Source organism: Selaginella moellendorffii, unplaced genomic scaffold, assembly GCF_000143415.4.
Source record: "Selaginella moellendorffii unplaced genomic scaffold, v1.0 SELMOscaffold_60, whole genome shotgun sequence".
NCBI lineage: Eukaryota > Viridiplantae > Streptophyta > Lycopodiopsida > Selaginellales > Selaginellaceae > Selaginella > Selaginella moellendorffii.
Genome location: NW_003314321.1, coordinates 590,137 through 611,606, shown reverse-complemented (window position 1 = coordinate 611,606; position 21,470 = coordinate 590,137). Strand labels below are relative to the sequence as shown.

Below are 21,470 nucleotides of genomic sequence, written 5' to 3'. Positions count from 1 at the left end.
AAGGACTGGGACAAAAGTGCCGGCATCGTGTGTTTTGATTATCGTGAACAGGACGGTCTTTAGGGTTCATCGCGACGCTGGGGTCAAGGATTTGATGCGCCCTCTCGGCGGGGGATTCGCGTCATTGTTGATCGGCGATCAGAAATGGGGCGATCGTTCGTCAGGTAGGGAACATTCTTGGAATCTCAAGCTTATTTTTTCCCTCGATTCTCCTCTCGCCCGTCAGGTTCCCGAGCGATCTTAGCTCGGATGTCTCGAATTCGGTGCGCCCGGCCGAGAATGGGCACTACAAGCCCATGGATGATGCTGCTCTTAGGCACAAGTGGGACAGCCAGGGGATTCCAGGCGCGGCGGTGTGGGATCTCGACAAAGTGATGGAGGCATCGGATTTTAAGCTGGATGACAGGCTGCCGAATTCCAAGGTCCTGGATCCACGCAGCAATTTCGTGCATCAGTGGAACAAATTCTTCGTCGTCTCCTGCTGGATCGCCGTGTTTGTGGATCCACTCTTCTTCTACCTTCCGGTGGTGAGCAATAGCATTTGCGTGAGAATCGAGACCGATCTCGCCATCGCCGTGACACTGCTGCGAACACTCACCGACTTGTTCTACATTCTACACATGGTTTTGGAGTTCCGGATGGGTTTCATCGCTCCCTCTTCGCAAGTTTTTGGGAAAGGAGAGCTCGTCGTGGATACGAAGCAAATTGCCATGAAGTATCTCACCAGGAACTTCTGGCTTGACTTGGTTGCTGTCTTGCCTCTTCCACAGGTCTGCCGTCTTTATTGTCTCTCTCTCTATTTCTTTTTTTTTTCTTTTTTTTTTTTCCGGCAAGGCTAATCCAAACTTTTGTTCTAGTTCATAATCTGGATTTTGATACCAGTTCTGAAGAGCACACCGGCAGCAAGCACTAAGACCGCCTTGAGATTCGTGGTCTTTTTCCAGTACCTCCCGCGGCTGCTCAGGATCTATCCGTTAACAATGAAGATGGTCAAGAGCACTGGAATGGTGCTGGAGACTCCGTGGGCTGGAGCGGCATACAATCTTATACTTTTCATGCTCGCAAGTCATGTAAGTCTGTGTCGTGCCGTCTACATCCATCCAACTTTAAGGAAACCGTTGTTCTTTATTGCAGGTACTTGGCGCTACGTGGTACTTGCTAGCGGTGGAACGCCAGGACACTTGCTGGCGTAGAGAATGTCGGCGTGATACCACTTTTGGTATACACTTGTGCAAGCGCTTTCTGGACTGTCAAAGTCGGACAAATGGTTTATCCGGGCAGCGGAGGCAATGGGCTAACTCGACCGATATAAGTCAACGATGCTCCGCCGATCAGGACAGCTTCAACTTTGGCATTTATAATGAAGCTCTCAAGAACGGAATCACAACAAACACCGCGTTCTTCAAGAAATATTTCTACTGTCTGTGGTGGGGATTGCGTAACCTGAGGTATGAGCGCGTCTTTTTATATTCTTGGACTCACAATGAACGTGCGCTCTGTAGTGCGCTGGGTCAAAATCTGGAAACAAGTACGTTTGTTTGGGAGATTCTGTTTGCTATTGTTATCGCGATCCTGGGATTAGTTCTGTTCGCTCTGCTCATTGGAAACATGCAGGTCGGTTGCCCTGTCTTTCTCAAAGCGTCATTCTTTTAGCTTCTTTTGTGTTTATGCAGACGTACTTGCAATCTGTTACAGTGAGGTTGGAACAAATGAGGCTTAAACGTCGTGACACAGAGCAGTGGATGAGCCACCGGCAATTGCCGCCTGAGCTACGTGATCGAGTACGGAGATATGACCAGCAGAAATGGGTGGCAACAAGGGGAGTTGACGAAGAAGCGCTCGTCCAAAGCTTACCAGTTGACCTGAAAAGAGATATCAAGCGGCATCTTTGCCTGAATCTAGTTCGCAGGGTAAGTTGCTTGGCTATCTACTTTCATCTCGAGCTAAGTCATGATGTTTACAGGTCCCATTGTTTAGTCAGATGGACGAACGACTTTTAGATGCTATGTGTGAGAGACTTACCTCTGCTCTTCACACGGAAGGAACGTTTATTACTCGGGAAGGTGATCCTGTCAACGAGATGCTGTTTATTATCCGAGGAAACTTGGAAAGTGTAACTACAGATGGAGGGCGCACAGGTTTTTTGAACGTGAGCATTCTGGGGCCGGGAGATTTCTGTGGCGAAGAACTCTTGTCCTGGGCTTTGCTCCCAAAGCCGAAAAACCTTCCGACCTCGACTCGGACGGTTAAAGCGTTGAAAGAGGTGGAAGGTTTCTCTTTCAAAGCCGAGGACTTGAGATTTGTGGCCGGTCAGTTCCGAAGGATGCACAGCAAACAGCTCCAGCATACGATACGCTACTACTCGCAGCAGTGGCGTACCTGGGCAGCTCAGTACATTCAAGCTGCCTGGAGACGTCACGTTAAGAAACAAGACCAAAAGCGGCAACTCGAGTTACTAGCCAGTCTCATAGACGACGGAGGGGCACCGCTTAAAACTTCTACTTCCATCAGCTTCGGAGCAGCCTTGTTCGCCTCTAAGTTTGCTGTCAACGCAATGCGGGGTGTCCAGCGGTTGAGATCAAGCAGAGCCACGGCTCGTTTACTTTACAAGCCCAGCGAGCCAGACTTTATGACCGATTACGAGGAGTGACTCTGGACAGCCGAGATCACAGTTTGAGAGCGCAGGTTTGATAACAGGAGATACGGAGTGCCGTCGCTCGGGTGTAGACTCAAAGCTCGCAGAGCCGCTGCTCCACCAATGCTGGAAGTAGTGTGGTGGTGAACGTTACAGGCAGAGAGAAGGCTCGTCCAAGCGGCAGCGTCGGGTTCGTACGGCATTAAGTCGAGAAGCTCCGAGGCTTGCTCTATCCAGCCAGATCGTCCCAGAGCATCAGCCAGGCAGACGTAGTGATCCAGCGCTGGAACAAGGCCGTGGTTGGGGATACAGGAGAAGAAGGTGTGAGCCGCGTGAAGAAGGCCGGCTTGAGCACACTTGGACAGGATAGCGATGAAAGTCACCTGGTCGGGATTGATACCATCGAGCTGCATCGATTGGAAGAGGTGGAGTGACTCCTGCCCTCGACCATTTTCAGCATAGGACGAGACAAGGCTCGTCCACAACACCACGTCTTTGCAAGGCCAGGACACGAAGATTTCTCTGGCGGCCTCCAAGCTCGAGCACTTGCTATACATCCCGATCAAGGCATTGACGAGAAGTATATCGGGGTGGGAGACCTCCGAGTGGATTGCTCGTCCCAGCAACAGGTCCGCTTGGCTTCCACAGGCTTCTATCACAGCGAGGAAAGTTACATTGTCAGGATGAACGCCATCGAGATCCATAGCGCGGAAGAACCGAATCGCCGAGGCAAAATCGCCGGTTTGAGAGTACGTGACAATCATCAAGTTCCAGGAGACAACGTCCTTGGTGGGAATTTTTTGGAAGAGAAGCAAAGCTTCGTGAAAGTGGCCGTTTTTGGTGTAAGCTCCAAGCATGGAGTTCCAGGAGACAGCGTCGTGGTGTGGAGATGTGTCGAAAATTTGCTTAGCTTCGTGGAGATGCCCGTGTTGGGCATACGCGTGTATCATAGCGCTGGAAGTAAAATCATCTTTGTTGTGGCAGCTGGAGTATATTCTTCTAGATTCCTGGATTTTCCCTGCCTGGGTATATGCGTTTACCATGATGGTCGTGGTGACAGCATCACGTAGATGCCCGGGCATGGAATCTAGTAAAGATTCCGCTTTGTGTAGATGCCCGGTCTGGGCATATGCTGCTAGGAGAGAGTTCCACGTCACAGAGTTACGTACAGCCATTGCGTCGAACGTAGCTTGGGCCATTTCAAACTGGCCAGTTCTTCCGTACGTAGAGATGAGGGTGTTCCACGAGATAATGTCCTTGTTGGGCATGCGATCGAAGAGGAGTTTAGATTCGTCTAGATTCCCTTGTTGGGCATACGCTGCGAGCATTGCGTTCCAGGAAATCGTGTCGCGAGAGGGCATTTGATCGAAGAGCTCGCGCGCTTCGCCCGAACGATCGCGCTCGCCATACGCAGTGATGAGACAATTCCAAGAGATTGGGTCTTGGCTTCTCTCTCTCTCGGGCATCTGGTCGAAGAGGGCCCGCGCGGTGTCGATCTGGCCGTTGTGGGCGAATGCCGCGATCACGATGTTCCAGGAGAAGGAATTGGGCTTGTCGATTGACTGGAAGGCCGCCAGGGCGTCGGCCGTGCTCCCGCAGCGCCCATACATCTCCACGACAAGATTGGCGAGAAATCTACTGTTGCGATGCTTGCTGTGGCGAATCCGACTGTGGAGAGTCCGGGCATGGGCGAGATCGCGAGTGCGCCCACACGATCGCAGCTGGGCTGCCAATTCCTCCATTCCATTTCGAAAGAGAAGATCGTTTAAACCCTAGCCGCTTTAAAGCCATAAACCCTGAACCCTTTTTTAGGGTTTTGTTTCTCGCGATGCGTGCTACTGCGTCGAGGGCGTGGAGAATCATCGTCGCGCCATCCAGGTAACGGGGATTCCCAGACGCATTTTAGCTGCAATCTCATCCCCGCGCTCTTCCAGATGGAGTAATGGCCAGCATTCTTTCGCTCCTCCGAGGCTAAATCCCTCTGCGAGTCTTGGCTGCCGGCGAGCGTATGCCGAGGCGGCGGACGCCAAGGATGAAGATGAGAGTGGCAACGATCCGGAAGAAGGGAAGAAGGAGAAGGGCAGCCTCGTTAGCCTGTGCTTAAAGACTCCCGATCTCTCTGTGAGGAGGATCGAGGCATGGGCCGCCCAAGGCAACACTGTCACGCAGGGAAATATCTCCGAGGTCATCGAAGCTCTTTGTGTCCAGAAGAGATTTCTCGCAGCATTGCGGGTAAGGGCTTTCTTCTTTTCTTTCTCCTCTTTCCTGTTCTTCGTTCTCCCATTTCTTGCTGCTTTTTTTTTTTGCGTGTTGTTCTCGTATCTTTGCTTTCTTCGTTCTTGCGCATTGATTTTTTTTCTCGCGTCTTAGTTTTGGCGTGTTCTCGTTGAGTGACTGTGATTTGTTTTTCGTTCCCTAAAGTTTTTTTGTAACAGGTGATGGAATTCGCTCGCCAGAGGACTGATTTCGTCTTCTCGCTCGAGGATGCCAAGCAGGAGGTGACCATTGCAACTCGCAAGCTTGGGTCCTTCGCAGGGCAGAAAAAAATCAATTCCCTCCCTGAGAAGTTCCGGTCCAACGAGGAAGTAGTAGCTGCATACCTCCGGGCTCTGACAAGGATCAACGCAGCGTCCAAGGCACTTTCTCTGATCAAAGATCTCAAGCCCACCACCCCAGCGCTCTACAGCTCCATGATCTCCGTGTACGCCTTCTTGGCCATGCACGAAAAGATGCTGGCTCTTTACACCGACATGAAGGAGCTGGGAATCAAGCCGACCCTGGAGATCGTCATGCTGATGCTTCTCAAGTACCACAAGAGGGTTGGGGGTCTTCCAGGAATCGAGGAAGAAGCTCGAGCTGCTCTGGAAGAGATTGATCCGCATGCCGCAGAGCCATTGATCCGGAACTACATGCTGGAGATGTATGGATACTTGGGCGATCGAGACAAAGTCGAGAACATCTGGAGCATCATACGGGCCCAGCCGGGAGGGACCTTTCGCAACTGTTACTTCAGTGCAATGCTCGCGTTTGGCTACCTCCAGGACGTGGACAGAGCCGAGGAGCTGCTCCGGGAGTCCGTGGAGGTGGTCAAGGTGATCCCGGGAAGAAACCAGTACTTTAAGATGCTCGACGTGTACGCCAAGATGGGGATGATGGACAAGGCGGAGAAGCTCTTGGAGGAGAGAGCCGAGGATCAGTACCGGAACTTCTATCCTTGCAACGCTCTGGTGGAGGGATATTTGTCTTTAAACGACCCGGACAAGGCTTTGAAGAAGATGGAGGAGCTCGGATCGAGCCGCCCGAGCTACGAGGCAGTTGTGGGCCTCCTCCCGGTGCTCGAGAGCAAAAAAGACACACTCGCCACCAAGAAGTTGATCCGTGCCTATCTCTTCCAGTACCGTGGAGACGTCTACCTCTATAACAAGATGCTCAAAGTTTACGTTGCGGCGGGGAAGCGGCCGGGGCCGAGAATGTTGGCCAGGTTTGAGATCGATCCAAACGACGAGACCCGCGAGCTCATGAAGGTCATTGAGGGGTTCCCAGAGCCTACGGAATCGGAGGATGTGATCATGGAAGAAAGCGAGAAGAAGGTCGAGAAGAAGGTGGAAGACAAGCCATCAGCAGAGAGTAAGAAGAACAAGAGCAAGAACAAGAAAAAGAAGAACGAGGAATCATCCAAGCAAGAGAAGAGGCCTGAAGGAAAGTGGGAGTTTCTACAATCCTTGGTTTAAAGTCTAGCTTGTTTATACTAGTGTTTCTTGTAAGCTTCAAAGTTAGAATGAGAGATTTCTAGCTTCTAGTTCCACTTCTTTGTCTTTTGGGTGTCTTTCTTCTTTTGATCTTTGCCTTGCAGTTGATCACTGTTCTTGGCAATCGTTTGTTAAAGACCTCTTTAAACTCCTTTCCAAAACAACACTCGTCAATGCAAAACAGCAGGCGGTGCACACTCCCTGCAACAGTGGCGTCTTCTCAAACTTGCGAACGAGCCACTTGGCGAGCTATCCTGGGCGGTGAAGTAGAGCGGGATTTTGAGGCGGCAATCGATCCCCTATTGTCCACCACGTCCGACACGAAAGCCAGGCTTGAAACCGGGCGATCGGAGCTGCTGTTCTTGCGCTGCTGCGAGCTCAATGCCGCATATTCCATTTTCTTCGTACAAAAACTTAAACTATTTTAAAGGTAAGTACATGTATTCTCCACTTTTGACTGGGTCTTTAAAAAATATACACAAAAACATTTGGTACCAAAAACACTTTGAGGCTAGAGATTTGCAAGAATGGTAGCAGCCAATTGCTCTATCAGTAACGAGAGCAAGAAATAGGAACAAAAAAAAGAAAAGAAAAGTAATAAGCCTGTGCTCTAATATCATGAAGAGAAAATGAATTGCAATTCATATGTCAATCACACTCTATATATAAATTATTCCTGACTGATTGGTGTGTAATTCCTGGAGACCTGAGCAGATCAACAACTACTACTTTCCACAAGCTTGATGAGACATTGAAACAGTAATCTCAGTGATCATCAAAGTGGACATCATGGCAGCAGTAATGTCATCATGTACCTACATAGGATAGAACTTATACAGTTTAGTATAAAAAGCTCCATTGACAAAATATTTATCAAATATCAATAGAGCAATCTCAAAGGCATGGAACTTAAAAAATCTCTATGGCGGCTCTTTTTGAGGTAATTACAATATGCCAAGCCTTAAATCACCATATCACTCATTTACTTTGTTGAGTGCAAAAGGATAAATCAATTATATTTAAAAACGTATCCTCAGCCCGCGAAAGTTTGTGGAGTAAAGTGTGAGGGAGTGCAGGTAATGACTGGCAAATTGAATGGTCCTGAAGGAAGTTTTTCAGAATTTCTTCTTCTAGCAAGAAACCAGAGAGGTATGGAAATATTAAAGCACTGAAAGGATTAAGAGGAGAAGATTCATTCTCTCATGCTGCTATAAGATGCTGATAAGGGGAGAGAGAAATCTGTTTTCATGGTCAACCAGCTATTGGAAAATAGTGGAGTTTGATGTAATTGATAAGAGATTTGATGGGATGCAAATAAAATTATCTAGCAATCCTAGAAACAGAGATGGACCAAAATTCAGCTCAACTCATTAGGTGAGCTTAATTTCAACTCAGTCAAGGGTAGTCAATGAAAGTCTAACATAGCCTTTGAAGACTTACATTTACTTTGAATTGACTCTGTTGGCATTTTATTGATTAAGCTGACTTTCATTGACTTTTTGACCCAGTTGCCTCAAAAGTATACTTTTAACGTTTTGAGAGGGAATCCTCTCGTTTTTGAAGTGCAAATTCTTGATGGGTGGGATTACTGAGTTTAAATACTGTTAGTTGGGAGAATGAAGAATTGAGAAACTATTGGAGTTCCTAGATGTTTTGCTAACTGAACATTTATCTGCCCCTTGAAGTCACCCTTTGGTTGGAGCCTCTGTCTTGTTCATATGTAAAAAAGATGGTGTGTCGACTATTATGCCTTGAACGAGGTAATGGCGAGGGACAATTATGCAATACCACGTGGTGATGCCATGTGAATCAAGTTTTTGCGGACTATCCTCAAGCACTTTGAACATTTGCAAATGGCATTCCAAATGATTGCGCAAGAATAAACTTTATGCTACGAAAACCAAATGCGAGTTTGAGGTTCAATCCTAAGAAACTTCACACTTCATGGCATTCGTTTCCAATCCAAGATTGACTCGATCCACCAAGGATTGGATTCCTTCCTAGTATTGTCCGACTTTGGATGAGTGTTGTATGATGCGTCCAACTTTGCATTGAAGATGATTATCCAGTTTCATACTTCTAGAGGAAGTGCAATGACATTGAAGCCATTGTGCAGTCACTCCAGCAGAGGTGATAACGGATCATTGCACCTTGCGGCATTTCTTAGAGCATTCATTTATATATCCTTTTCTTTGCAGTTTCCACTTTCAAAACCATGGATTGTGAAGCTCAATCAGCTCGAACAGCTCGTGAGCTCGTCGGCCATGTCACCAACAAACTCCACTCCCAAGCCCGGTACTGCGAGAAGATCTCCGCCGCGCTCGACACATCTCCGCATTTTCCATACATGTTGATGGCCGCTGCTCCAGCAGTGACATCGAACTTCTCGCCGCTCGAATAGATAGCACTGCCGTCCGAGAGAGCTGTGAAGGCCGCGCAGACGTCGAGAAACTGGAGAAACTTTCTGCAAAGGTACGACTGCAGAGAAAGTAACCTCCCTCTTCTCTTTCGCACTCACTCTATAGCCATCAGCTTTGAGTCACCCTTGACATCACCCTACATCGACACGGAGAATTTCTCGCCCGAGTGGTGGTGCCTGGCATTCGAGGGAGCGAAGTTCGAGTAAAAGTGCGTGAGTTGGAGCCCGCTGAAGGCAATCTGGCAACACCCTGAGCCGGCAAACTCTTGGGGAACAAGAAATCTTCGAATTAAGGGAAAGCTCATCCAGATACAGTTTAATCCTTCTTCTTCTTCGCTGCCAACTTCTGCATGCTGTCCCCACATCGTGGTCGGCGTTTGGTGGACTTCTTAATTCAGTTACGCTCGGGCTCGGGATAGTGGTGCTTCCAGTTTCGCATCCGCCCGAGCCCGAGCCCGAGCCAGAGCCAGAGCTGGAGCCCAAGACAAGAGGCACTGTTGAACTTGTACTCCGAGCCTGAGACACTTTGTAACCCTTGTACAATGTACACCCCTGTTGACAGCTTGGAAGGAATTTCCTTTGCTATGTCCTCAAACGAAAAAAACTCTTCCTGACATGTAATTCCGGCGGCTGTCTGAGTCGTCTTCATGGGAGCCCAAGAAGGGCGATCGCATTCCCTTCCAATCCACGAGTAAATCCAGTGGATCTGATACGGATCACATTGTGCCGAAAAATTTCCGCATTGCTCAGAATCCATGAATTTGTCTGTGGTTTTCCAATGATCGTCTCCACTCTGGAGGCCCAAACTAACTTGGAAAACTCTGACCACAAGTCTCCCGTTGGCTTCGTATCTCAATCCAGCGTCCACGTAGAAATAGCCGACAGGAGGGATGTAAAGAGTTGGAATATGCGTGAATCCATTGGGCTTATCTGAAAAGAAGCAGCACCTTTGTGGATCTGGATGACCAGAAAAGGACCACCTCCGGACAACATTGATGAAAACGTGCTTTGCCAGGGTTTCTACACTCCAGGACGATCTCACTGGTGTAATCAATCACGATCATTTCACAAAACTGATTTGACAGTTTTTCGAGTGTTTGGATCAGAATGTCCCTTGCAAAATCGGAGACGAATCGTAGTGTCCTCGGCACCTTCCAGAACCCATCTCATATCAAGAAACTTGAGCAAACAACCTCCACCCTTTCTGGAACAAACAATAAACGCCTGAACTGCAGCAATTCGATCGGCCGCAGGGAGTGAATCAACACCCCGGACCATCCTTTCTAGAGCAGTCACCATGACCTTGACTTGTTTCATAGCTTTAAAGTCGCACTTCGCTTTGGATGCAGTGACGTACCCGGACACGAGCACAGGAAGCCTCCCGGTCAGGTAGGAAATCGCTCCCCTTCGCAATTCCATGCGCACCGAGAAAGGTTTGAGCTTCCCCCACCGTGAACACTGCAATTTTTCGGTACAAAAGGCAATCTATGCCACTTAACAAACTCCTCATGACAGTGTCGCGGCGTGCACAAAGAGTCTTGGAGCATAAACTCTCAACGGACTCAATCTTTCCTCTAATGTCCGCCACCCTGGGTTCATCTAGTTTCTGATAGTTATCGATGAGAAAGACAAAGTCGTTTGACTCCCCCAACTTTTCGATGCACTTCCTCAACTGCTCAAACTCCTTTTGAAACGCAATTTCCCTTTGAAGTGATACATCTTCCCAGAAACCGAGAAAGAGAGCTTTTTGCAGATTCGAGAAGAGGTCCTGGGCATTTGAAGGGATATCACGGTCGGTTTGGCTTCTCTTCTGCTTAGGTGACATCGACCTCCTAGATCTTCTTTCCTGCTCTGTTCCATTCGTGGCCACTACGGAAGCATCCCTGCTCAACAAGCTTCAGAACGAGTGGCTTGTAATGGAATCCAAGGTCTTCAACCGTCAGCCTCTCTAGCAGCCATTTTGCCGTCCATTGCATTCCACAAAAAAGCGGCAAATTCCTTAGAAGCTCCTCTAGATAATCCTCTGGCGAGGACGGAAATACACGTACCATATACTAATTATATAAACCTAAAAATGCCTTTAGTGTTTTGATTGGTTTGCCCATGGAAGATTCATTGCGTGAAACCAAAAGGGCCAGACTGGATCGGAGAAACTGAGCTCTTCGATCGAATGCCCGAGAGGAAGCTTGTCTCTCGGAACTCAATGCTGGCGGGGCTGGGATCCAACGGGGAGGTCGCGGCCGCGGAGGAGATGTTTGAGCTGCGAGCCGGAGGAGAGCTCCGAGACGTCGTGACTTGGAACTCGATGATCGCGGGCTACGCTCGCCACGGGAGCTTCTCTCGAGCTCTGAGCTTGCTCAAGCGGATGGACTTGGAAGGTGAGCCTCCATACCCTACGTGGATCACCATCCTCGACTGCTGCGACAATCTCCACCATGGAAGGCTTCTCCACAAAAAACTGGAGCTCTCGCTTGATCTCCGCTTGGACGTCGACTTGAGTTGCCTGCTCATCAACATGTATGGGAAATGCCGCAGCTTGGAAGGCGCTCGCAAGTCCTTCGAGAAGAGCTCTGCCACCCCAGTGTCAGATCCTGGACTGCCTCGGAGCGTTCGTGGCAAACGACTCAAGCCGGAGAGCGATCAAGAGCTTCCACAAGATGGTACTAGAAGGCGTCCACTTCGACAAGGTGGCGGTGCTGAGCGTCCTGGAAGCCTGCTCTGGAGCCGGAGACTTGGACAGAGCTGCTCCTATGCGGTTGAGAGAGGCTCGCTCAACATGTACGTCAAGTGTGGGAGATTCGAGCAGTCGAAGCTCGTCTTCGATGCCTTTCGGGAGAAGACCCTCGTGTCATGGACGTCGATGGTGTCGAGCTATGCCAGGAGCGGACGCTCTGCCGAGGCGCTGAAAGCTTTCAAGCTCATGGACTTGGCCGGCCTGGGAATGGACGGTGTCGCTCTGGCTTGCATCTTCGACGCGTGCGCGGCCTTCACAGCTCTCTCGGACGGCAGCGCTGTCTCCTCGAGCGTCGAGGCGAGCGGCGAGATGCTCGATGTCACTGCTGGAGCAGCCGCCATCAACATGTATGGAAAATGCGGAGATGTGTCGAGCGCGGCGGAGATCTTCTCGCAGGACGGGCCTGGGAGTGGAGTTTGATGCTCTGCACGACCACAGTGGCGGCCTTTGCTCGAAACGGACATGGCCGACGAGCTCGCGAGCTGTTTGAGTTGACTGAGCTTCAAGGACTAGGACTAGACGTTGTCAGCTTCACCACCATTTTTGCTGCGTGCAGCGCTGCCGGGCTGCTCCACGATGGTCACGGGTACTTTGTTTCCATGAGAGGGGACTATGCTCTCGCTGCCACCATGGATCTCATGTCATGAGCTAGACCGGACCACAACGCTTGTTTATGCATGGCCGCAGACGCACCTTGCAGGAAACGCCTACGCTATAGAGCAATACGTGCCTGAACACTCCACCTTTGTCACGGCAAGGAGTGCTGATGCATGTGAATTTTGCGTGATGAATTCCGTGAACGACGCTGGCAAGGGGTTCTCGGCAACATCCGCTGGGAAGTTCCGTCGATGAACTTCTCTCAGAGCGTGGGCCGAGAGCTGCCATAATAGCTCTACAAATCTAGAGAAGGAAAAACGAAAAAAATTCAATCATAGGAACCACGGAGGCAAAACAAGACCCAACTCTGACCACAGCATGGACACCCGAGAGCTACTCCGAGGTAAAGCCCCTTCCAAGCCCCTTGAGCCTCTAGCTCGTTGATAAGACCCTGGATAATCTGGAAAGAAAGAAATTTCTTTCCAGAAACACAGCGAAAAAATGCGTGTTACTGTTTCCGGAAGTCGCGAGACTGTGCCGCATCGAAAATCGGCCAGACACCGGCGAAATCCTGCGAGATCGAGCGTGAGCGCCTCAAATCAACCTACATTCTCGCCTTCTTCCCCAGCGCTCGCCGACTCGCGGATTGCAGCTAGAATGCTGGCATCCAGAGCAAGCATCCGTTTCCTTGTCGCGGATCACATCCTCCTTGGAGCGTCTCCCTAGCAAAGACTCAGTGCAAAGCCAAAGAGCTGGCCAAATTTAACCTAAATTTAATGATAACTCCCCTTAAATGAGAAAATAGAGGTTTAACGGGAGGAATGGTTGTTTTAATCGGGGCCGTTCGATCTGTTGGATCCGACGGCTGTGAGGCCCCTTCTCCGGCGCTCAATGTTCTCTCTCCAGGAGAGGCGGGATTAAACTTAGGTACCGGATCAGATCTCTTGGGAGCTCCTAGGGTTCCTGGGTTTCTGTCGCACGGCGGATGAGCTTACTGGCTATGGCGCCGATCGATATCAGGCAAGTCCAGGCAGGGATTTCGATGCGCTGCGGGTTCGCGATGGCCGCATTGAGCTAAGATCACAGCCTGTGTGATCGAGGTGAAAATTCTCTGGGGCGTGGAGAATCCAGGCGCTCGTCATTGCATGGGAGAATGTCGCTTTTCCGCCGATTTTTCTACAGGAGGCCCCCCGATGGGCTCCTGGAGATATCCGAGAGGGTTTTCGGTAAGCACTCGCTCGCCCTCGATCCATTCCAATCTCCATTCCCAGCGCATTGATCCATTCTTTTGTGAAATCCAGTCTTTGACTCGTGCTTCTCCACGGACGTCTTCGAGGAGGAGACTTACAAGCTCTACTTGCGCCAGATCGCGATGCAAATCCACGAGCAGTTCCCCGATTCGTCCTTCCTCGTCTTTAACTTCCGGGAGGGCGAGAGGAAGAGCCAGCTGACAGAGATGTTATCGCAATACGATATGACGGTGATGGACTATCCACGCCAGTATGAGGGCTGCCCGATTCTTCCCATGGAGATGATCCATCACTTCCTGCGATCCAGCGATAGTTGGCTTTCGCTCGAGGGGCAGCAAAACATCGTCCTGATGCACTGCGAGAGGGGGGGATGGCCGCTGCTAGCGTTCATTCTCGCCAGCTTTCTCATCTACAGGAAGATGTACACGGGCGAATTCAAGACGCTTGATATGCTCCACCGGGAGGCTCCCAAGGGATTGATGCAGCTGCTCACTCCGCTTAATCCTATGCCATCGCAGCTGAGATATCTCCAGTACGTTGCGAGAAGGAACAACTCTCCGGAGTGGCCACCCCCGGATCGCTCGCTCAGCCTCGACTGCCTCATTCTCAGAGTGGTGCCAGCTTTCGATGCCGAGGATGGATGCCGGCCCCTCGTCCGGATTTATGGAAGAGATCCCCGATCGAAAGCAGGGAACAGGACGACGAGGATGCTCTTTGCCTTGGGAAAGAAGAGCAAGTCTGTCCGGCATTATCGACCGGTAAGGTGGTGAGCTTGTTTTCTTTCTCTTGCTTTGGTCAGTAACGCTCTTGTGTGTTCCAGACAGATTGTGATGTGATGAAGATCGATGTACAGTGTGCCGTGCAAGGCGACGTGGTTCTCGAGTGCATCCACTTGGACTTGGAGTCGGACCGGGAGGAGATGATGTTCCGGGTCATGTTTAACACCGCGTTCATCCGCTCCAACATCCTGATGCTCAACCGGGACGACATTGACATACTCTGGAACGGGAAGGAGCGCTTCTCCAAGGACTTCCGAGCAGAGGTAAGCAAGCAAAGCTGGACCAATTTTGGCAAAATCAATCTTTTCCTTTTAGGTGCTTTTTGGCGAGACGGATGGATTTTCGTCCCCTGTGGCGCCTGTGCCGTCGCTGATGGAAGACAAAGGTGGCTTGCCGATGGAAGCTTTTGCCAAGGTCCAGGAGCTCTTCAGTAGCGGGGACTGGTTAGACGGTGGCGGAGACGCGGCATTGAAGTTCCTCCAGCAGCTGACCACGGTTGGCAATGGGTTTGAGGACAGGAGACTTCCAATGGATCGAGCAGCACTAGCGGCAGCGGACGACGAGTGGACACTTATTTCCAGCAGCACCACCTCCTCCACCACACCCCTAACCGACGATCAAAACGGGACAAGTCCAACGTCATCGTCTAACCCTAGCTTCGCACCAGGTACTCCTTCGCCACCTCCGCCTCCGCCTCCTCCACCACCTCCGAGGTTGGCTATTTCGCGGTCTCCACCTCCTGCTCCACCACCACCACCACCACCACCAGTAGTTTCTGTTGCCGGTCGTCCCCCTCCTCCGCCTCCTCCACCACCTCCGTTCAAGCTCCCAAGTTCTACTGCAAAGCCGCCACCGCCACCTCCGCCTCCTCCGCCGCTGCCTCGAGGGAATTCAACTGCCCCGCCGCCGCCGCCTCCGCCACCGTTGCCTCGAGGGAATTCAGCTGCACCACCTCCTCCGCCTCCGCCTCCTCCGTTGCCTCGAGGAACTTCAGCTGCACCACCACCACCACCACCACCACCACCACCACCTCCTCCACCGCCACGTGGCAATACCGCTGCGCCACCTCCACCGCCACCACCTCCTCTTCCACAAGCTGCGCGGCCTCTAGCTTCATCAAGCTCACCACTGCCGCCGCCACCGCCGCCGCTGCCTCCACCGGGAATGCGAGGCACTCCTCCGCCTCCACCTCCGCCTTTGAAAGGACCGCCTCCACCTCCGCCGCCTCCTCCCGGATCAGCAGCTCCGCCGCCACCGCCACCTCCTCTCGGTGTGAAGTCACCATTGCCACCTCCTCCGCCACCTGCATTGGGGAGAGGACGAGGTAGTAGTCCTTTGACACCTTCGCCTCCTGGTGGTCGAGGCCGAGGACAGGTTGCTGGTGCTTCGGGTCTGGCATCTGCTACGCCGAAGAAGACCTCTCTGAAGCCATACCACTGGGTAAAGGTTACACGGGCTATGCAGGGCAGTCTATGGGCGGAGAGTCAGAAGCAGGAAGAGCAGTCAAGGTGTGTCTTGTGGTCTTTTTCTTTTGTTACGTGTGCTCACAATTTCTTTTTGTTGCGTGATAGGCAACCTGAATTTGACATGAACGAGCTAGAGAGCCTCTTCTCGGCCGCTGTTCCGAATGCTGCTGCGGGTGGTGACAGAGCGGGTGGTCGTCGTGCATCTCTAGTTCCCAAGCAAGAAAAAGTGCTCCTGGTAAGCTGCCTTTTGTAGTAGAAGCGGAGGCCTCACTTTTGTTTTATTCAGATTGAACATAGACGAGCGTACAATTGCGAGATAATGCTGACAAAAGTGAAGATGCCACTGCCAGAAGTTGTTGTAAGTTGCTCTCTACATTATGCTATGTGGTTTTTACTTGAGCACTCAGAAAGCAATACTAGCGTTGGATGGGACAGTACTGGATGTAGATCAGGTTGATAATCTGATCAAGTTTTGTCCAACAAAGGAGGAGATGGAAACGCTCAAGGTTTTATTTCCAGATATGATCTTGCCATCTAACTTACACGCTGGTGGTTTTGCAGAACTACACGGGCGATAAAGAATGCCTGGGCAAATGTGAGCAGGTTTGTCCCGCTTTGTCCGAAACAGTATCGTTTACTAGACAATATGTTTGCTTTTGCAGTATTTTCTGGAGATGATGAAAGTTCCTCGGGTAGAGTCCAAATTGAGGGTTTTTTCTTTTAAACTTCAGTTCACGTCGCAGGTTTGGTCAAAATTATTTTGTCTACCCTTTCAAACGATGGTATCAGGTGTCAGATTTACGAGAAAATCTGGTAGTAGTCAATGAAGCTTCAGCAGAGGTAATTTCGCACTCTTCTTGTATGTTGCCTGAAGCCGGATTCTTGCAGGTGAAAGAGTCTCCTAAGCTTAAAAGAGTGATGCAAACGGTTCTGTCCCTGGGAAATGCGTTAAACCAAGGAACTGCTAGAGGTAAGAAGAGTGCCCGGGAGCTTGAGCTAAGTAACAAGTGTGGCTGTTGTTCCAGGGGCGGCGATTGGATTCAGACTCGATAGTCTACTTAAGCTGACAGAAACTCGAGCTCGTAATTCTAGAACTACGTTATTACATTATCTGTGTAAAGTAAGTTAGGTGCAACTGTTTTGGCTTGGCTGACACGTGACACTGGTGGCAGATTGTATCCGAGAAAATGCCCGAAATACTTGATTTCGACAAGGAATTGCCTCACCTTGAGGCAGCCACCAAGGTTCTTATATTTCATACTCCAGTATTTGTGTCTTGGTTTTCTGACCTGTGTTACAGATTCAATTGAAAGCTCTTGCAGAAGAAATGCAAGCCGTAAGCAAAGGCCTGGAAAAGGTTGAGCAGGAATTGACAGCGTCTGAAAACGATGGAGCCGTCTCTGATGGGTTTCGGAAGGTGATGTCTGCCTGCTTTGCGCGCATTGTCCTAATGTTTTCCATGGACGCACAGAGCTTGAAGAGTTTCCTTGATACAGCGGAGGCGGAGGTGAGAACACTGGCGTCTTTGTACTCTGAAGTGGTAAGAGATGTTAAGTTTGTATGTATGGCTCGTTGAAAGCATTGTCACTTTGCAGGGCCACAATGCCGATTCCTTGGCGCGCTACTTCAATGAAGATCCCGCTCGCTGTCCATTTGAGCAAGGTACTTAACCATTTGGTCTATATGCACTGGATTTTACAAACGTCTCTTGGATTTGGTTCGCAGCGGTGTCGATCATTTTTAATTTCATCGTGATGTTCAAGCGTGCATTGGAAGAGAACAGCAAGCTAGCAGAGATGGAAAGGAAGAAGGCTGAGAAGGAGGCCGACAAAGACAAGGTTCTCCCGCTGAGAAGAGAGCTGGATGGGCTACTGTCGCCCCGGCGAAGCAGGATAGCGTGACCATTTAAGTCGGAGATTTTGAAAGGGGGTCTTTGTTTGTACATTCTTCCGGATAGATTATTGACATGAAGAAGATTTTTGAAGAAAAGAAATTCAATGATACGTTTCCAAGGCTGTTTTACTAGCATGCCCAGAACGTTAGGGTTTTCACGCAGAAGGGTTTAGAGCATGGCAGAAGAAGAAGCACGATACAGGGTAAGCTCCTTTGCTGCGCGTGCAGTTTTACAAGTGCTCTGAGAGCCTCAAAGAGGCAATATGCTATGGAATGATGGAGATGGGCCTTTGTTGAATGCCAAGAATTTCCTTGGTAGACTATTTATGCGGCCGCTCATCAGCAGCAACATGAAGGTGGACACCTTCACTGATTGGGGAGTCAGACGGGAGTTATTCCCATCCAAGCTTTATGTATGGCACAACATCCACGAGCTAGTCGATCGTTTTGTTGCAAGAGAGATCAATGATACGGAAGAGGTCTTTTTTGTGCCCAATCGGGATCGACAAGTTCATCCTGTGGATTCTCCAGGTGCGATGGCAAGAATCCTCAGCTCCCAACTCTTCCAGCGGCTGCCGGGGGCAATCCGTCGAGTAGGCTTGGTTCCCGAGGTTAATGTACTGTTGACAGGAAGTGATCGCAGCGTGAAACCTTGAGGTTGTCTCGTGCGAGTAATTCATTTGGAGCTTGAGGGGCTGTGCGTGCGAGACATTGCTACAAATCTGGAACATGGCTCTTCTTTTAGAGAAGCTGTGGAGAGGTTTATTGTTACTGTGAGCAGTGGAAGACAGATTATGCAGTGATTATTGGTGCACGCCATCTGTGGTTTTGTGTCAGGCGTGGCTACAATGGCTTTGCTATAGCTGAACCGATGAAGATCTCTGAGGTGCCAATGAAGCACTTCTGGTACATTATCTTCTCTAGTGTGGTCAATGCCACTGAGTTGCCTCGGCAAGACGATCAGGACAATTGCGAGGAGCTCACAATGGTGCCTCCCCCTCATCATGTGATGCTGCCAAAGGATTTCAACAAGTTTGTCAAGCGCAACATGAAGCACTTGGCAAGCGAGTTGGCATACATCTCCATGGCCAAAGTGCACAAGAAGTTGAAGTGTTGGAGGTTTGGGGAGTTTTATAGGGACTTTCGGCAGGGAATGGTGCTGTCACCAAATGTGGCAAGGGCTGTGTACAGAGGATCTGAGAAGGTGGTGGTGAAAATAGTGGACATCTCTCAACCAGGTTCAAAACTAGGTGCTGCTATGTTGTTTGTTCGGGAGATCCTCATGTATTCCAGGCTCAAATCCATGCAGGGTCGTGGAGTTCCCAAGCTCTTAGAGTATGGCGTCCTCAATAGGGATATGTTCTCAGTGATTGTCATGTCTGACGAAGGTGATAACACTCTTCCTTCCCAAACATATCCCCATCTCAAAGAGCCTGCCACAAGGGTGTTGCGAGAGATCTACCAGTGCGGTGCTTATCATGGAACTTTTGAGGCATCAGATGTTGTGATCTCTGTGGACGGTGATCTGCCACCCAAAGTTAGCATCGTGGGCTTCTCCTTGGGCGGCATTGTCTCAATTGAGCATAATCCTTGGAAGGATGAGTTGAGTTGTGTCATGTCAACTATCGGGATCACAGAGGATTCATCATCGGAAGAAGATGGCGCTGAGGATGTGGAGGAAGGCCAGAGTGAAGATTACTATTCTAGCGTGGAAAGCCCCTATAGGTAGTTCTTGCTAGATTTCATTGAGTTGAATTCACTAGTTTTTCTTGGTAGATTTCATTGAGTTGGATTTGCTCTTGCACAGCACACTGTACATCGATCTTCATCACATCACAATCTGTCTGGAACACACAAGAGCGTTACTGACCAAAGCAAGAGAAAGAAAACAAGCTCACCACCTTACCGGTCAATAATGCCGGACATCTTTCCCAAGGCAAAAAGCATCCTCGTCGTCCTGTTCCCTGCTTTCAATCGGGGATCTCTTCCATAACTCCGGCCCCTCGTCCGGATCGAAAGCTGGCACCACTTTGAGAATGAGGCAGTCGAGGCTGAGCGAGCGATCCGGGAGTGGCCACTCTGGAGTGTTGTTCCTTCTAGCAACGTACTAGAGATATCTCAGCTGCGATGGCATCGGATTGAGAGGAGTGAGCAGCTGCATCAATCCCTTTGGAGCCTCCCGGTGGAGCATATCGAGCGTCTTGAATTCGCCCGTGTACATCTTCCTGTAGATGAGAAAGCTGGCGAGAATGAACGCCAGCAGCGGCCATCCCCCCCTCTCGCAGTGCATCAGACGATGTTTTGCTGCCCCTCGAGCGAGAGCCAACTATCGCTGGATCGCAGGAAGTGATGGATCATCTCCATGGGAAGAATCGGGCAGCCCTCGTAGCGGCGTGGATAATCCATCACCGTCATATCGTAGTGCGATAACATCTCTGTCAGCTGGCTCTTCCTCTCGCCCTCCGGGGAGTTAAAGACGAGGAAGGACGAATCGGGGAACTGCTCGTGGATTTGCATCGCGATCTGGCGCAAGTAGAGCTTGTAAGTCTCCTCCTCGAAGACGTCCGCGGAGAAACACGAGTCAAAGACTGGATTCACAAAAGAATGGGTGAATGCGCTGGGAATGGAGATTGGAATGTATGAGGGAAAGCTCTCGGATATCTCCACGGGGGGCCTCCTGTAGAGAAATCGGCGGAAAACATTCTCCCATGCAATGACGAGCGCCTGGATTCTCCACGCCCCAGAGAATTTTCACCTCGATCGCACAGGCAGCCGCCATGCGACACAAAGCCACGAACCCTAGGAGCTCCAGAGATCTGATCCAGTTCTGGAGAGAGAACGGCCTCACAGCCGTCGGACCGCATAGATCAAACGGTCCGAATTAAACAACCATTCCTCCCTTCAACCATTTTTTAATCGCCACATCATCCAGGGACTCTTTGGCTTTGCACTGAGTCTTTGCTAGGGACACGCTGCTTGATGTTTTGCTTTGAGCGGTGATGGATGTTGGCGGTCTTCTCTGCAAGAAGGATGTGATCCGCGACAAGGAGACGGAGATGGAAGCTACGGGATGCCAGCATTCTAGGGCAAGGCGCGCATTCCAAGCCCTGCTACATTTTCTCCTCGCCGCCAAGGTGAGGAAGAAGGCGAGAATGTAGGTTGAGTTGAGGCGCTCTCGATCTCGCAGGATTTCGCCGGTGTCTGGCCAATTTTCGACGCGGCACACTCTTGCGACTTCCGGAAAGTACAGTGATACGCATGCTTTCGCTGTGTTTCCGTTTCGTGTGAGAGTCCTCAAAGGGATGGAAATTTCTTTCTTTGCAGATTGTCCAGCGTCTTATCAACGAGCTAGAGGCTCAAGGGGCTTTACCTCGGAGTAGCTCTCGGGTTTCCTCGCTAGCTACATGCTGTGGTCAGAGGTGGGTCTTGTTTTGCCTCCGTGCTTCCTATGATTGAATTTTTTTGGTTTTTCCTTCTCTAGATTTGTGGAGCTATTATGGCGGCTCTCGGCCCACGCTCTGCGAGAAGTTCATCGACGGAACTTCCCAGCGGATGTTGCCGAGAACCCCTTGCCAGATTCGCCCACGGAAGTCATCACGCAAAATTCACATGCATCAGCACTCCTTGCCGTAACAAAGTTGGGAAACAAAGTACCCGTGGCCATCGTGGAGCAGCCCGGCAGCGCTACACGCAGCAAGAATGGTGGTGAAGCTGACAACGTCCAGTTCTACTCTCAATCAACTCCAACAGCTCGTGAGCTCGTCGGCCATGTCCGTTTCGAGCAAAGGCCGCCACCATGGTCGTGGAGAGCACCAAACTCCACTCCCAGGCCCGGTACTGGGAGAAGATCTCCGCCGCGCTCGACACATCTCCGCATTTTCCATACATGTTGATGGCGGCTGCTCCAGCAGTGACATCGAGCTTCTCGCCGCTCGCCTCGACGCTCGA

At 50.5% G+C, this 21,470-nt stretch overlaps 2 protein-coding genes and 1 pseudogene across 2 annotated transcripts; 2 read left to right on the top strand and 1 right to left on the bottom strand.

Annotated features, from left to right (window-relative positions):
- Positions 1-20,273, bottom strand: part of LOC9644354 — a 47,062-nt pseudogene extending 26,789 nt beyond the window's left edge.
- LOC9644351 (protein CNGC15b) lies at positions 41-3,481 on the top strand. The gene is made up of 8 exons (XM_002983984.2): positions 41-164; positions 227-770; positions 858-1,070; positions 1,135-1,448; positions 1,503-1,614; positions 1,674-1,910; positions 1,964-2,507; positions 3,174-3,481. Exons 1-8 carry the CDS (start codon positions 145-147, stop codon positions 3,320-3,322), a joined length of 2,133 nt encoding a protein of 710 aa, XP_002984030.2. The 5' UTR covers positions 41-144; the 3' UTR covers positions 3,323-3,481.
- LOC9644684 (formin-like protein 20) lies at positions 13,057-19,298 on the top strand. The gene is made up of 17 exons (XM_002983982.2): positions 13,057-13,360; positions 13,436-14,142; positions 14,205-14,426; positions 14,479-15,671; positions 15,735-15,864; positions 15,916-15,987; positions 16,037-16,135; positions 16,191-16,232; positions 16,292-16,372; positions 16,419-16,469; positions 16,518-16,599; positions 16,655-16,749; positions 16,802-16,873; positions 16,930-17,046; positions 17,101-17,169; positions 17,225-17,291; positions 17,355-19,298. The coding sequence occupies exons 1-17, from the start codon at positions 13,288-13,290 to the stop codon at positions 17,528-17,530; spliced, it is 3,348 nt and encodes a 1,115-aa protein (XP_002984028.1). The 5' UTR covers positions 13,057-13,287; the 3' UTR covers positions 17,531-19,298.
- Positions 20,274-21,470: the final 1,197 nt, after the last annotated feature.